The sequence below is a fragment of the Aythya marila genome (assembly GCF_965140915.1).
Source record: "Aythya marila genome assembly, chromosome: 5".
Taxonomy (NCBI): domain Eukaryota; kingdom Metazoa; phylum Chordata; class Aves; order Anseriformes; family Anatidae; genus Aythya; species Aythya marila.
Genome location: NC_139046.1, coordinates 7,390,820 through 7,408,220, shown reverse-complemented (window position 1 = coordinate 7,408,220; position 17,401 = coordinate 7,390,820). Strand labels below are relative to the sequence as shown.

The following is a 17,401-nucleotide window of genomic DNA, read 5'->3' as shown; positions in this document are numbered from 1 at the left end:
GTCAGTTCGGAGTACTGTATTCTCCATGTAAAAAAAATGGAGACAAATAAACCAGCAAGATACCTGGCAGCCATATATGGCTATATTATTTATGGTCGCTATACCATAACTTTGAACTGCAGAATGTATTTTTCAGTGATCCAGGCATTTCACACAGACAATAAGCATTCAGCAGTCTGAACATCCAGCCTGCTGCTGAGCATAAAAAGATGAAGTTAAAAAATTCACCTCAAACTTCTTCAGCTCCTCCTTTGCGTGTGTATACAAAACCTCTGAAGAATTGGGGCTAGCTGCTGTCCTTTCAGCTGATTTTAGCCAATCTTCAAAGCGAGAATAGTCATCCAAAAACCTCTGCCATAGGCGCCAGGTCTCCTCAATTCTGGCAGGGAGATGCAAATATAGGAGAGTTTTATCATAAGCTTTTTTTTTTTCTTTCTCAAAACTTGGTTTGTGGCAAAACCAAAAGCATTTCTTCAAAATGCTTCCACAGACTTCTTTAGGAGCTGTTGGATAAAGAGACTTACTTCATTCGCCTTTCCATAGACATGGCACAAATGTTTCTCCACCGTCTGTCCAAACTCCTGCTAGTCTGCTGGATGGAGTCACACTCTGTCTCATTAGCACATGCATCAGAATCGTGCAGCAGGACTTCACAAATATTAAATACGGACTCCACCCCTGCTGTGTGTTGCTCTATGTCTCGTTGCAGGTCCTGCATTGACAAAAGAAGAGTTTTAGTGGAAGGCAACGCGATTGGCTAGATTTCAGACATACCCTTTCAAAATACTGCAGAAGATGGAAAAAGAGCAATTTGTAAGTCAGTAAAAGGTTACTTAGCTTTAGAAAACAGACTTGCAGTATGAGTTGTGCAGATGACAGACTGACAGGTTAGGACAGAACTGCCATGCAAAAAGGGGTTGTCCAGATTTCTCAATGAGAGCTCAATCTTTTCATTAGCAGTCTGGACAATTTTAATGTGCATTCAAAATCCAAACCTTACACACACTGCAAAGGCATACTTACTAATTTTGACTGTAACAAGTGACAGTACCTCCTGTCAGCTTACTACTCTACAAGACTTGACAGAGAGCTCACGATACAGGTCCTGTACTTTGCTGATTGCATGATCACAGACTGGTATCACAAACTGCAGAAGCATAACAAAAGAGCAGCCCATGTTGCACTGCTTTTCCTATTCCCTCTTTCACAGCTCCTGTTTTGACAGCCTGTTTTAAAGGGTCTGGCAAAGACCCTTTGCCTTATCTACACATTTCTTCTCCAGAGCTTGCAGGTCCATCATATTCTGGCAGCTCCTTCTGTACCTGTAACTGTTCTTGAAGTCAATGCTACATGGATATTTCTTGTTGAAAAAGCAGCTCTGTACAATGCTACCAACCGTGACCATTAATGAAATAACAATGCCCACTACGTTTCCATTTTTTCAACCCACTCCTGGGTCCTCTAATGAAGGGTACAGGTACTGTAACCAGAATAACACAGCAACAACACCAAACACTAATGAGTATTTTACTGACAACAGCAAGAAGAACTCCCATTTAAAGAGTATTATTGATTTCAGTGAACAGATGAAGCAGAATTGGTTTTGCCCTAGACTTAAAATAAACAAACAAAGACACATGAAAAAATCCAGACACGGCCTGTAGGAAATCCAAGAGGAGTTGAAGAAAGGTCTTCCCGGAAATCAACAAGGTGCAAAGAGTTGAGTATCACCCCATGGCAATCTTCAATGGTGTTACATGAGTACCTGAAAGAAGGGCTAAGCCATAAATGGTAAAAATTTGGCTTGCATGATTTGTGATAACACAGCTTTAAAGAAAGTAGAAGCCAAAATCTTTGCATAGGTGAGAGACTGCCAGAAGCAGACCCAACACCATTTTAATAGCTTATTAAGGATCCACAGATGTTTTCTGAGCAAGAGGCAGCAGTGTGTTCTTAACACTGTGTCTGCTTCCCAAAACAGGCTCTACCCTACTGCTGTTACGTGGAGAGACTCCTGAATTCATCAAATTATTCTTGATTTACAGCTGCATTGGTGAAAATGAGAATTTGGAACACGGATTTTAAAACCATCTTATTTATACTATGGTAAATTGCTGACACTGTTTCATTACTTTCGGTCTTGCCTGGGTTCATATGCAATAATCCTAGGCAGAATTCTTGCTGTTTTCCCAGCTGTTATTCCAAATGACCTGACTGCATTCTGGTGAGACAAACACAACAAACTAAATAATGGGGCCAAGAACATATATTGAGCCCGGAAAGGTACTTTTCCTTCAACTCTGCACAGCATTGCCCAGCAAGCTTAAACAGACTACATGCTGCTAGAATTCTGTGGTGCTGAAATGACTTTGAAATCTTCAAATGAGTATTATTCACATTTCAATCTTCATCCTTCAACTGAACAAACATGCCATAAAGCATCTCTGTAGATGCACTCTGCTTTTAAATGTCATTATTCAAGACTGAACAGGCAAAGTTTTTCCAGTCAGGGATGTCAAACGAAAGACACCTGTAGGGCATATTTCTCACCAGCACTATGCACTTGCTGGAATAATTGTTCGAATAAAACCAGTAAAGATCTTTTTATTTGTTGTGTTTAGATAAAGGTTTCTCTACCGTGGAGTGAAAGAAGCTTTTTTTTTTTTCCCTGTGGTCTTTTGGTCAGTACAGGTTTATACTCAGCCTGCTAAAAGGTTACCGTAGAAGGAGTCCAGAGGTGCCCACAGGTCTGCATTTGAAACAGAATTCAAACAACAAAGTGGTAAGTAGCTCTGAGCAGCAAAAGATGGCTCTTGCAGTGAGCTGAAGCTTGAACATAAATGAGTTTGGACACAAGTTCTTTGTGCCCCACGTTCTTCTCTGCTTGGCAATTCATTACAGCCTTTGAGAAATGCAAAAGGTTTGGATGGGGAGAAAATATCTCCACGTTGTTTATGTGACCGTTCACAATGCAGATGGAACCATCAAAGACACTGGACCAAAGCTTCTGATGTATGACCAGCTCCTGGAGTGCAGCTGGTGGGAGCTATCCCCACTCTTGTCACAGAGGTCCTGGACCTTCCCACTATGCCTGGGACACGATGGAGAGCCACACCAGCCAGCAGAGAACACAGCCCTCGGGTCTGGGTCATTAAAGGATCTTTTCATGGACAAGAAAGCAACAGCCATAAAGACAAACGATGGGAAGGATGGGGAGAACACCAATACATGTGGCATCTTTAAAGGTAGACGCCATAGAGCTTCCACACTTGACAGCTTTAGTTTTGATTCTCAGTTTTAGGGCAAATATTCTTGTTTTACACAAAGGCCAGAAGACAGCCTTGGTGATTCTCAGCCTTCCTAAGGAAACACTTCGAACCTGGGCACAGAGGAAAAGGTGACAGAGGTTATGCCCCTCCACCTGTGAGTCTGCACTTAGGAAAAGCTCCTCTTCCTTCCCCGGCTGCTGCAAATAGAAGTTTTACTCTAGGACTATCCAATTCATTCCACACTTCCATTTGGCTGGAACAGCTAGCACGATCAGTTATGCCCGATCCTTGCCATCTTCAGCACTTTAACACAGCTTCTCAGGACTCCCCTGTTGAGCCACTGTCTTGGATAAATGCCTACATGCACTCGACCAATGCCCAACAGTGCTAGCTTGCTTCATACTTATGCCTCAGCAGGATTTATGCACCATCTCACACTACCCTGGGGGGAGCTTCAGAGACTGCCTACAGGATCAGGACTCAGCCAAAGGTGTGTTTGTACAAGTCCATCCTCCAAAGCTCAAACATCCTTCTCTGCCAAGCTTCCTCTGCTGTCTGCAAGGAGGGGAAGAGTGAGCTAGTGAGGGCAACACCTCAAGTTACAGCGCTCACATTTGACACAGCCAGTTCTCAGGAGACCCAGCGTTCAGACCTTGCAATGCTGAGCCTAGGTCATCTGTCTTCCTGGATTTTGTCCCCTGTGCCCTGCCTAACCTTTCTGAAGTCTGTTGTACATAACTGGGCAAAACCTCTGAAATATAAAAAAAAAAAAACTGTTGTCTGTACCTTGTGGGTATTTTAAGGTGGAGGGGAGGATAGGGGCAAAGCAACATTTACAATAGTGAAATAACAGCAAGCAAATAAAAACTTTCCAAGTTAATACATCTTGGCAGGAACATGCAGTGAAAAGTTAGAAGGCCTGGCTAAAGAAAAGAAACAGGCGATTTTAAACTAGGACCAATTGTAATCAGCAACTTTTTAGCTCATTCACTATGGCTGCTCCTATTTCCCACCTGCTGTTCCGCCAGTCTCTTCTGTATTTCTTGGTCATCACAGATGTCATAAACAACAGGTTTAGAAAGCTCTGACTCAATCCGGGCCAGCCAGGTGCGAAGGTTACTCATGTTTTTGTCCAAAAGTTGTATAAAAGCAAATGTTTCCTTCAGTTTCTTCACCCTAAGCAAACCAGGAAGAACATTTTGTTACAAAGATCTGTAGTCAGTGGAAATGAGGTTAGCAGAAGGTGACAACAGGCGTGGCTTTATAAAGGACTTACTGTCACACCAACCTGTTGTCTGTAAATCAGAGCCATATTTTAGTCAAAAGCTACCTTAGCTGGCTCAGCAAGCCTCTGCTCTACAACTGCAGGAAGGTCTTGTGTGAATTATTTAATGAAACTAAATGAGCAGTGTGATTTTTTGTAGCTTCATTCATCTGCTGGTGAGCTCTTCAGTCAGTTCCTGGACATTTTTCTAAGTGGGTGTTTGCACTGTAACATTTCTCAGTTAAACTAAAACGGATATCTATGACCTGATTTGCCTGCTGTGAATGACGTTCAAGGTTTTCTTCAACAACCACCAGGGCTACCAGGAAGGTACTGCTCTGCCAATGGAGACGTGACTGCGCCCACACAGCAGCTCAAACATTTTGGGAAACGGATGCTGATGGGAGAGGAGAAGGCCTGAGCAATAGCAGCTTCAGGCCTTGCAGTGCTGCAATGACATCAAAAGATCCTCTGAACAACAAACTGAAACATGTGGAGAGGTGCCAGACTCTCCTGGTTGGTGAAAATAAAAAAAATAAAAAAACAATGCTGAAAAGGGGGAATATCCAACAGCTAGAGAGAGGCATACAGCAGATAAGCAAATGAACTCTAGAGACTTTTTTTTTTTTTTTTACAGCTGTTGTAGCATAAGTTCTCAAAACAAACTTTTCTTTATTCACAGACTTCACAGTATATTCCCACATCAAAATTATTTATCAGCCCCTCATACTATCCAAGTAGCATGTTTGTACATTTTGGAAAATTTGTTCTCATGCTGGAGGAATATCTGTTAAGCTAGTTCACTGCTCTTAAGTCTCTCCTTGAAATTCTCACTTATTCTCATTCCACCCCCAAAATTACTGAAAAGCCCAACACTGGGGCTGACTTCAGATTGATATCAGAGCTTGCAATCTAGGTAGTTAATGCAGGAAAAATAAATAAATCTAGATCATGATTTTCATCAGACCTGTTTTAAACACTGAGGTTACAAGATGGGAGCAACTGTACCAAAAAGCATTCGTTTCTCTCCATGAACTGTAGCGGTCTGTAATGCAGTACTATAAACATCAACACTTCAGACACTGAAATCAGGTGAAAAAATTCCACCCTGCCCTAGGGGGAACTCACCTCTTATCCAGCATCATTTCCCTACGCCATCCTTCCCAGCCTCTTGCATCCATCCCTTTGCTGTCTCTCTGTCCCTATGCCTTGGGATGGATTTCTTGGACCTTGCATGGGATTTTTGAAATGCAAATTTCTGAATGAAACCTTAAGTGACTGTCTGGTTTAAAAACTGCTCAAAAGAGCCTCATTGTCTAAACCAAGTGCAGTGCAAAAAGTTAAATATGAATTGTGAGGAGGCCAGAGTATTCCCCATTCATTAGCTACTAAGGAATCTTAGCTAAGTAGGTTTGAAGTACCAATTTGTCAGATGTTGCAAGGAACTGTCACCAGCTAAACAAAACCAGCAGCTGGGACTGGAAAGGCAGCTTGTACAAGGGAATTGCTACATGTCCCAAATGCAGGGGACTGTTGGGATGTCCTAGATGAACCCTAACTCACCTGGCTACAGTGGCATTGTGCAAGGTAGGAATGGGGAGGACACATGCAGGGACAGATCACATCGAGGGAGAAGTGCCCTGACAGGGTACCTGGATGCTGGCTTCATATAAAAGAGCTGTGTCCTCCTTGCAAGTAAAAGAAAGAGTTTCCTGATCCACTTTCCTGCTGTGATGCTGGGCTGTCCTAGCAAGCCTTAGCAATTTTTAGAGGAGAGGGGTCCAAACTGCCTGAAACTGATAGGTTTTGCAGTTACTTGTAGCATAGGATACAATAACAAGATATACATAGGACAGGTAACCTATGAAGAATACACCGCTCTGAGCAACAACTGATCTTATTAGTAATCTTAAGGTAATCAAACAGGACAAATATATCAGCTAGACGCTTGACTTATGGTAAAGCGCTTATGAAGGAGACGTGAGAATGATCCTGCTGGATTTGTTCAGTCCTACTGATTATTGCAAAGGTACAGAGTAAGGCCAGAAAATCTGGGGTCTCATATGGATTAGCAGCATGGGAAGCAGTTTCCCCTACCTCCTGTCCCAAGAGAGCCAGGCAGTACTTTCAGGCAGTTTTACAAGGCAGGCAAGAGAATGATACTATGGCAGTTTTCTGGGCAAGTATTTAACAACTCTGCACTTTCCAAAACGTAAAATTAGTCTTGCCTGGTTGATGCAATCCTAAAAGCCAGCCTGAGGAATCTAGCCCAAGTCTGTGGTCCACCCACAAAGCCACCAATAGTGGTACAAAGGGCAAAGCATCTGTCTCTGCCTTTTACACTGACGGTGCTTTCCACTGCTGCAGCTGACAGAGGAAGCCAGTGGATGACAAAAGGATTTAGCTGGTCATGCTTTCATTAACAAGCTCCTTTCAGAGCTCTGTTCTCAAGTTCAACTCTGTATGCAGAAGGCATCTGGCTCCCAAGCGAACAGCTGCTATATAAATCTTCCTGCTCCTACTCCCCCTTTCATTAAGCAGTACTCAATGAAGATGTCATACTCCACGCAGCATTTTCTTGTGCTATCACGAGCTGGCAGTAATTCACCCAGGAAGACCTAATTCTCTCTCCACCCTGTCCCTGCTCCTGTCCCACCAGACCATGTGCTGATCCAGTTGGTTATAACTGTCGGCAGGGCCTGTGGCTCACTGAAGGCAGGTACGTGAGCTGGGAGCCCTTCTTGCTGGAAAGACGGGACAACACTGGCTCTGTGTTGACCACTGAAATGAGGAAGCACTAGAAGAGCCAGGCCTGAGAAAGAGTTTAAGCCAAACAACACTTGCACTGTGAATTCTGTATGACTTCAGAGTAGTCGGAAGGAAACAAAGAGCGACCACTGCACTGTCCACAGCTGCTCCCAATGACATTTGTTCACTGCACATTCTGTGAAGTTCCCTGGGTTTGTAAGTACATCCCTCCCAACTGAGCCACCTAACCCAGCCGGCCTACTAAAAGGAGCATGGCCCCGTGGACCAGGCCTGCTGCCAATGCCTGTCACATACAGATCTCTTTGACTTGGCAGTGCTAGCTTAAAGGTTGGACCAGATGATCTTAGGGGTCTTTTCCAACCTAAATGATTCTATAAACCCCTTAAAAATGAATGGCAGGTAACCAAATATCATCATTCAGAAAACAGGAGTGTAAATATGCCAATGTACTGGCACAAACATGATGGGAGGAGTATGACAGGGACCTGTCTCAGCACTCATCCACCTTCGACTTCCACAAGGGACAGATCAAAGAACAAACTCACCAGTACAAGCCTTCTGCTATCACTATGGTTATATCCAATTTTTGACCACCTACTACTGTTCTTCTGCAAAGGCAACCACTGCTCTCTTGGACTAACGCTTTGGAAACGTCTCTCTGTAAATTTGCAAGAGATGTACATGTTGGGAGCACCTAATACCACAGCTGACCTGCTGAGACCACAGCTTTCTGTGCTGCTCAGTATTGTCCCTCTGCTTCCCTGTACTCCTTTCTCTGTCTCTATCCACCTGTGTTCTACCTTGAAGTTGCATTACAGAAAAATTCACGTGTTACAGGCCAACTTTCTTCAACCTGCATATTGGATAACAGGTAGGTGATCATGGACAAGGAGCTCCAAAGCAAAACTAAGGGATATTAGATTATAATTAAACACCTTTATGAACAACAGCACATTCAATAAATAAGAAAGCAACAGCTTTAGAATCCAAGAAAACTTTAGAACTGTTTTTTTTTAATGTAAAAAATAAAATCAAGAATATTATTCTGGTTTAGGTATTTATCCAAAGTTCACATTGCCTATATTGCTCTAATACATGGGTCTGTAGCTACTATCAACACCAGCCTCAAAGAGGGCATCACTGTAGTACCATGAGCTTGTATTTGTTTCCTAGCAGTTGCCATCACAGGCACGCCAATGTAATTATCTAATTTAATTTGTACATATTGTGGGTAGAATATGGCATTTGTCAGTCATTTAACCACCCTTAATTCTCTAGGTCATTAATCTCAAGCTGAAGCTAAGCAGCCAGAGAAGAATAAAAAAACTAACAGAAGTTCACATTAGTGCAGTTTGTAAACAGAAAGACAGCTTTCTCCAGATGCTCACACTGGCTGATTTGTTCTTTTTACTGTCAACAGGCACCAAATCCAAGATAAAGGGGAGGGATCTACCCCGAGGCAACACATGAAATGATGAGAAAGTTGAGCATCCTCGTTAAGCACCTCAGCTTGCAGAGAAGTCAAAGGGAGCCACCATTTCTATGGCTAATGCTCCAAGAAACTGGTAAAAAAAAAATAAATCTACTTACATCCATAGAAGTCTTACACATGCAACAACCACACTGCTGCATTTCTACATCCTGCAAGTGTTCTTGCAAATGATCTGCTATTTGCATGAAAGAAACCTGATGAAGTCTTTTGAGATGCATCCTAGAAGGACAACTGGTGCAGAAAGACAGGCCTCCGGGGAAGTAGGAGGGGTTTTGAAGCCCCCAAGCCTGGGGGCAAAAGCTCCCCCCAGCTCCAGGTGAGAACCACACATCACACAGTGAATTAACAGCAATAAAAGCTCAAACGCAGCAGAGGAAAGGAGCTTCTCCCAGTCACCCAGAGGTGCCACTGCTGTTGATTGAATTCTTCCTCTACAAGGTATAATTCTCAAGTTGTATGGTCAAACATGCAAAGCTTCCTGCTTACTGGAAAAGGACCTAGTTATGTGCAGTTCACTTCTCAGTGAGAACTAACCTGCCACCTTTCAACATGCTCCCTGAAGCAAAAAAAAAATAAAATATATATATATATATATATCCAACCAATATAACTTCTTAAAAAAAAAAAAAGAGAGAGAGAGAGAAAGAAAAAGAAAACAAGGCACAACAAACTCAAACATCTCTTGTACTTTGCCATGGGCCCAGCTTAAAAGGTATCCTGATTCAAAACATGGCTTAGTAACATGCATTAGATGCATGGGATAAGTCAGACAAAGGCAGCTTCGTCTTGATCTTTCCACCAAAACACCAGTGGCATAAAAAGAACAAAAGTAGTCGCTTATAACTAATAGCCGGCTGCAAAAGTGAACAGAAGGACTAACTGACCTGACTCGCGATTGGATTTGGCTCTTAATGCCCCTGCTGAAGCTGCCAGCACTGGGTTATGGGAGAAGTGCACAAGGGTCACTGCAGGCTGAAGCACTGCACAGCCCCAAGAAGCAGCAGAATATTTCGTAGTAAATACTCAGGAATTATCTAATGTCATAAGGCACTTCCAGGTTGACTGAAATGTGTTCACACAGACATAAAGGATTACAAAATGCCTGCCAGCTGCGTTACATCAGCTGTCAAAGTGCAGGAAAAGACACAGGAGAGCTCAAAAGGCAATAAATAACATTCAAATTTTAGCGTCTAACAGAATGAAAAACATCCTGATGTATATCCCAAGCTCTCACTCACGAGCCCAAATGTCATTCTAGCCAGGCAGGAGAAGATACTACAGACATTTATTTTTATCTGCGGAGGGGCTGAAATTGCCGTGCCAGCTGGCAGGATTGTTTACTACCCCGCACGGCAAATGAGATGCACAAAACCCGGAAACCTTTGTTCAGTAAGTTGCAGGCGAGCTTAACCATGTGAGGGACAAAAGACCCGATTTGGAGAGGTGATGTCAACAGCGAATTTTAGGCCTTGATATAAAATACGAGGAGATTTCTCTGTCGAGCAACCGGAGCTCGTAAAATGACAGGAAGCCCCTGTGTTTGTGGCTTGTGTTAGCACGGTGAGCAGAGCAAACACGGGGGTGCTGGGGGAAGGCTCTCCTCGCATCCCCCCACCAGCCAGACCTGCTGCTGCTGCGGATCTCCGCCGCCTCGGGTGCAAGACCCCCAAAGCCGGCTGCTTTTTTAACCAAGAGGCCCTGAGCGCTGCTCCTCCTGCTCAAAGCGCCGCGTCTCCCGCTCGGCACCTCGCTTATCCACTTGTCCAAGGCGGAGTGTGGCGAGGCGCTGGCGCATCCACGCTGCGGAGCCCTCCCTGCCGCCGCCGCCCCAGGCCGCAACCCACCGCCGCCACCACCGAGCCCGGCACCTCTCGCCCGGATGGCACTTACGGTTCGCCAGAATAAACCATTCCTCGGCTCGCAAAGCCCAAGCCGCGAGGGGACCGACCGCCTGGGCGACCACGGCACGCGTAGGATGAGGAAACCCCTCCTCCACAGATGCCCTATTTATTCGCCGCTTTAGCATCCCGCGTTGAGGGGGGGAGGCTCGCCCGTCCTCCTCCCCGACCCCCCGAAGCTGGGGGAGCCAGCACGGTGGCTCTTCCCCTGTTTTAACCCCCCCCACCCTGCGTTTTTGGGGTTGGCATTTTACCTGGCAAATGGCCGCATCCCTCCTCAGCACAAAACCCCGAGAGCTATATTCTGACACGAGAGAATTAGCACGCCAAGAGACGCACGCAGAGCGGCTGCCCGCGGCTGGCGACAAAAAGGTTGCAGGCTGGAGGCTTCGGCACTGAGAAAGGTGGATTCGGTGCTCATTTCGTCTCTGCTCGGTGGAAAGCAGGATCTGAGCCTCAGACCCGGATGATTTGTAGCAGGGTAAAATTGAAGTGAGCCCAAAAAATCAAGAAAATGTACATCCACACACAGGCACCACGCACACAGATGTAGCCTTACTTCCACTGCGCTCTTCTCTCTCGCCTTTAGCATTATATCCCAGGTATTTAGTACGAATTAAATCTCCCACACACTGTCCTGTCCTCTCTTTAACCTTCCAGTGCAGGCGGAAGGCCTTCAGCGCAAGGAGCCTGTTATGCTGAGGACAAAACAACCCCTAATCTTCATTTACGATATCATTCATTTGTGGAAAAACACACTGTCGTAATTTCTGGGTGTTATGACTGCCAGAGATCATGGGGCGGGAGAATAAGGCAGAAGTCAGAGAACCTTGGATTAAAAGTCACTCCCTGCCCAGCAAATACCAACAGGAAAAAAAAAAAAAAAAAAAAAAAAAAGCAAAAAAAAAGCTGTGATGATCCCACCAAAAATGCAAGGAATGGGTTTAAAATCAAAGTCTTCTCAGTGTTCAGGTAGCCTTCTGCAGACCTGTATTAGCTTGCCAATCGCTCACATTCAATCCAGGGCAGAATAAAAAGTGCCTGGAAAGACACCTCACACCTTGAGAGGCATTCAGACGTTTGCACAGTGAAATCACACCCAGGCTGCAGTCGCTGTGACAGTTTAACCTGATTGTGGCCCAGGTCTGAACACATTCAGGGCGGTCGGACTGAGACAAAAACCCAGGACATTGCCCTCCCACCCGGCAGGTGGACACGGGGAAGGGTGGCAGCACGCAGAAGACCTGGACTTTTGCAGAAAACCCAGATTTCCCAGCACGGCCAGCTCCCCCCGGCTCCCAGCACACCTCAGCATGCGTTGCGTAACCAAAATAAGCCCAGCCATCCTGCCTGATACGATAATGAGTCCTGTCACAGCTCTTGTGCCAAACAGAGGCATAATCCCTAAAGGACAGGGAGCCCGGAGAGCACGGAAAGGAAGCAGGCACCTTGAGAGTGAGATTTCGACTGCGCTGATTTTTTTTTCCGACCAAAATTGTTATAAAAAATGAGATTTTCCAGTGGTACTGCCACAAACCAGTATCGTTCTCCTGTATCGTTTACCCGGGGGCCTCACTGCAGCACACTTTGTTTCACTTGCTGTGCAAAACCCGTCTGTAGCAGTTTCGAAGACCTTTGAGCTCGGAGTGCACCCACACCGAAAGGCTGCACGACTGCAGCTGCAGCACGCCAACACGTGGTGCCTGACAGCCTGCCCTGCCAAAGGGCAGGCAACGTGGCAGAAAATAAACACGGAGAACACCTGAGAGGAGACAGGAACTTGCTCGCACCCTGTACCTACAAAGCCAGGGCCCACTGCCACTGGAGCAGCCATCGGAGCAGCCCAGCAGTGGTGAAAAAGAAAGGATGAAGGGAAAGCACAGAGCAGCAGCTCGCTGGAGATCCCCAATAACTCCTGTGGCATCCCTGCACAGTACAAGGTTTGTTACTGGAGAGCTTCAATTCATTCCCATGTTACTGCAAGCTGAGCTGTTGCAGACTCTGTTTGGGACTTTCAGCTGGGCTACTCAACAAAACTGGAAAACACCTTGTATCTCCTTCAGTGTGGGAAGGAAGGGGCTGACTTTGGTCATTGCAATTTAAGATTCTTGGACAAAAACACACAGGGAGAAGACCTAATTGCCAAGGATTCTTATTTAAAACAATAAGGAGGCTCTTGGTCCTGCTAGCTTCCCTGCATTTTCATGTTTGTATTTAAGGTCAGCCATTTTAATCTATTCTTGTTACAAACACAAAAAGCGTGTCTTTTTTCATGAACCAGAGCCATCAAGTAAGAAAACACACCACGGTGTGCCCATAGCCAGAGCAGCTTAGAAATGGCACCCCTCTTCTACAGCTTCATGAAGCATGAAGAGCTGCAGGATGCCAGGAGGCACCAAAAGGTGTATTTTTTATTGCAGAGAGCAGTCTACGGACCCAAAACTGCCAGAGGCAGCCACGGATGAAGGTGGTGGTGGCTTTCCTGAAGGCTCAAGCACCACTCCAGGACCGTGCAGACGCCCTCCTGTGACTCTTGGGTGCTCATTAGGTCTGTCTGCAGGCACTGTGTATGGCAAACCTTTCCCTGCTGTGCTGAGAAGCGAAGCACGAAGTTCATGTTGCTGGCAAACGGGCTAGGGAAGGATAACGAGGGACAGGACTGTGTCTGTGTATACAAAACAGCCTGGGAGCGCTGCTCCAGAGCACGCTGGGGATGTAAATCCCACTCCGTGGGTTTTTGGCTGTCTGCCCACCCACATGCAGCCCATGTGCTCCCTCTCTCCTGCTGTTTCAGGCCTTCACTTGGGTGGATGTGCAAGCACGCGGTGGGTTCTCTCACAGAGAGCTGCCATGAGGCCAGGGGGCAGAGAAGAAAAGCAAAAGAGTTTTGATGCTCATTTACAGTCAGCACAAGGCTTTCTTTCTGCCTCTCGGTATGTTTACATTCCCCCTTTATCAACAGAGACTTTGACACGAGAACCTGCCCTGGTAAGAGAATCTTCTGAGCTGAACAGAAACTCATTTGTTCTCCTTCCCAGGCATGCCATCCTCTTAATGGTTATTTTGTCCCAGTAAAATTAACTTTTTGAGGCCTTTCCAAGTTTGCACCAAGCCACCTTCTGGCTGCAACGTATGCAGCAAGGCTTTTGTCAGCACGCAAGCTGAGCACACGCATACAATGGGAGTGTTAAGTCCTACAAGTGCTGCCATATGGCAAATCTGGGCTTGTCACCATGAACTAAGAGAATCACTTCAAGGACTAAATGAAGAGCTCACCTAATTTGCCCATCTGTCCCAGGACGTTTATTAGTTTAAAAAGGTGAAATAAGCTATCAGGTGGAATGTTCTGTGTTGATAGATTGGTTTGAGACTGCTTTGCTTTCATTTGGTATCCCACAGATACACACACACACGCACACCTTGTAATAAAGGAAAGATAAACGTTACCCAAGCTGCTGTGTCAGCCACGGAGATATCTGAAACCACAGAATTGAAATTGCCTGCAAATCCTGGTTGGACTTCCTCATGGATACGGGCTGTTCTACACTCGCTAACCACAGTGCCGTACAGTGCTTATCTACTAGGAAGATTCAGTATCCAGGATGGAGGGACAACTTTCAACACAAAGCTATTCAATATACACCTTCTCCTCTTACTCAGTGCATGGCTCTGTACTTTGCTTACTGCCCATGCCTTGGCCTGCCATGAAGACAGTACGAGATTTGGTCCTTGCCCCTGTGATGGCCAGGGAAGCAATGCAGCAGGCTGTTGCATGCCCACGAGTACAAATAAAGGCAGCAGCTGCTTATGCTTTTAATATAAAGTGTTGAAGTCATTATAATTGTCAAAAAAATAAATAAAATTCAAGTGGTCATAGATTCAGCACCCAACCCCCCTGAAAATTTTCAATTCAATTTGCTTGCAGCAGCTACTGAAAAGACAAGAGCAAAACCACCTCCTGATTTCACTGCAGCTCTTTCAGGAGCAAGACAAGATTGCCTCCCTACCACAGCAGAAATTAACAAGTTCCCTCCAGGCAGCATTCTCCTGCCTCAACCACAAGACCTTCAAGGCCCTCCAGTAGTCCTGTCCTGGAACATTTGCTTCATCCCTTTTATCTTCCCCAAGAAATGAAGCAGTGCCCAAGACAAAGGTGTGCTGCCAAGGGTGGCAGATGTGCAGCACTGCTGTCTCTCCTCCACTGTGCAGCAGTGGGTGCACAACCCCCATACCATACCCTACACCCTCCAAGCTCCCTACAGCCAACCCATCCCACATATCAAATGAAACTGGTGATGGCTGATATCTGAAATAGTGTAAGGACACGTGGATTGCGATGTCTTCATGCAACAGGACCCAAAAGAAATTTACCACCACATTGTTTTCATCTGCTCTTTTAATATAGCTTCATTTTTATTTTTTGAAGGGATTTTGCATAAGAAAACTGAAAAGAAAGGAGACAGTCTACCAGCACGGGGCATCACAACCCGTGCTCACAGGTCATCTCACTTCCAGCCCAAAGCTCCCTGCTCTGCTCTGCTCCCTTGCAAAGGGGCCCAGCTTGTGTAACATCCATGATGAGTACAAGCGCTGCCTCCTCCCCAGCCCCTAAGCTTAAGAGAGGCTACCCAAAAGCACAGGGGGGCCTCCTCTTTAGCTCCCTAAAGCATACCACAATGTTAAAACAGGGCAAAATAAACTCAACCTGGTGCAAGCATCTAGCCTGGTGAGTACTTAAAACTAAGAAGCTGAGACCAGCCTGGCTGCCAGCCCCGCTCCACACAGCAAGGTGAGGGAGGAGATGCACTACATCCATGCTGCAAAACAAAGCCATATGCTGAAACACCTCCATTACATGTTAAGTCCAAGAGGACCAGCAAAGCCCACTAGGCAGCCTGATAAACTTGGACCTACTGCTTAAAACCACGTTTTGCCAGTTCATTACCCTGGTCCTGAATGCAAAGTTGACAGATATCACAAGTAGAAGCTGATATGCTCTAGATCTTTAGGGCTAAGAACACAGGAACTGTCATAAAGCCACACACCAAGCCCCCAGTGGCTGCAATATCCTTGCATATTCCACATTGGGAGCTATGTTCATGTTCTATGCAAATCCACACTAACGTAACCCAAAGCACCACTGTACACTTGTCTGAATGTAAAGCCTTAAGACAAGTAGAAATACAAGTGCTCTGTTGGCAGAGACTACTTGAATGCTAGATCTATCTCTGTACATCCCATCAGTTCTTTATCTCAGTTTTAAAATACTATGTAATTTAATCTGCATTTAAAAAGCGCTACAATTAATAGCTTACAGTAAAACTAATACTGCAAGACATAAATGATCATAAAAGTGTTTCAGAAGTGGCATGTTACCATAAAATGAGAACAGAAAAAGTGCTGTTATAAAAGCAAAATGTTCTTTCTTATACCATACCAAATACAAATATACCTTGAGATATATACCTTGAAAGACTTTATCTAAAGACTAAGAGTTAGATCTTAAGAAGGCAGCTTCTGCTTAATCATTCATGGCTCACGTGTCACCACTGATTCAGATCCCATTCCCAATTAAGCACTAGAACTATGTTTTCACAGCACAACCACCCGCTTTATCAGACCCAAATGTTAACCAAGCCAGAGACCTTCTGCAGGGAAGTCTTTTTAGCAAAGACACTGACTTATCTCATATAAAATACTGAAAATCATTTTCTTACCGTGCTCCAATGACATCAAAGAGATGCTGCCAGCGATCATTGATTTTGTTGAGTTTATCGTCTATTTCAGCAACTCGGGTCTTGTTGCTAGCTTTGATTAGCTGGTCACCCATTTGTTTCAAATGAAGCTTATTTTCACTGAACAGGTTTATTTCTTCCATGCAATCCTGATAAATACATACAAACATTGCTCAATTTATGGGCAAAGCAAAACAAAGCTATCTGTTTCTTTCCCAGCATCTGTGATGTGAGGGCAGGTTTGGCTTGTGATGGCTGAGGTTTCTATATTAAAAACTTCTTTCACTTAAAAACAGGAGCAAAAAGGAGGAAGAAAAACTCAATGGAAAAGCATTCTTATAATGAAGCCACTATGAAAAAATAAGCAGCTTAAAGACTTGTAAGTGCCCGGAGTAAGTACTGCTAAAAATAGCAGTGTAATGTTCTATATTTGCCTCTGCTTTCCCAATTTAATGTTTCAATCAACCTACCACAAAAGAACCCAAAATCAAGTCTGGGATGGCTTTATTTTGCCAATATTCTTATCCAGAGGAGATCTGGGATTAGATATTGAGACCTTTAAGCCATGGTGAGAACAGTGCAGGAAAAAAAAAGAAAAAAAAGATTCCATTTAAAATCTAACTGATTTATAAGTATTAGAAACCACTAACTGATTTTTTTTAGCTTTTATTTTTGGTTATGTTAACTTCTCATTTGGCTGACATAAGACCTCTGAATCCCATCATTTAGTCTTTTCTTTGCCCTCTGTCCGCCTGTTTCATAACTGCTGGCAAGGGACAAGGGGCTGATGCTCCCCAGACATCACTGATCTGTGGCCAGGGAAGCTGTAGGCAGTGCTGTAGATGTGTGTGTACCCAACATCTGCAACAACTCAGTCCCTCACCACCACCGCTCTCACATATCACGCTCATGCCTAAATGTAGTTAGGTGGCACTTCTGTTTTGCATTTTGTTCCAAGCCTGAACATCACAAAG

General features: G+C 44.8%; 1 protein-coding gene across 6 annotated transcripts in view; it reads right to left on the bottom strand.

Annotated features, from left to right (window-relative positions):
* The window catches only part of SYNE2 (spectrin repeat containing nuclear envelope protein 2), a 186,354-nt gene that overhangs the window by 15,993 nt on the left and 152,960 nt on the right, over window positions 1-17,401 (bottom strand). For 5 of the 6 annotated variants that reach the window (XM_082762021.1, XM_082762025.1, XM_082762024.1 and 2 more), the window contains exons 101-104: window positions 16,410-16,576; window positions 4,283-4,445; window positions 525-712; window positions 229-379 (exon numbers count right to left, since the gene is read on the bottom strand). In XM_082762021.1, the coding sequence (XP_082618147.1) occupies window positions 229-379; window positions 525-712; window positions 4,283-4,445; window positions 16,410-16,576 (669 nt within the window). Of the gene's footprint in view, window positions 1-228; window positions 380-524; window positions 713-4,282; window positions 4,446-16,409; window positions 16,577-17,401 lie in introns of those variants that run through there. The other variant, XM_082762026.1, reaches the window with a different exon arrangement.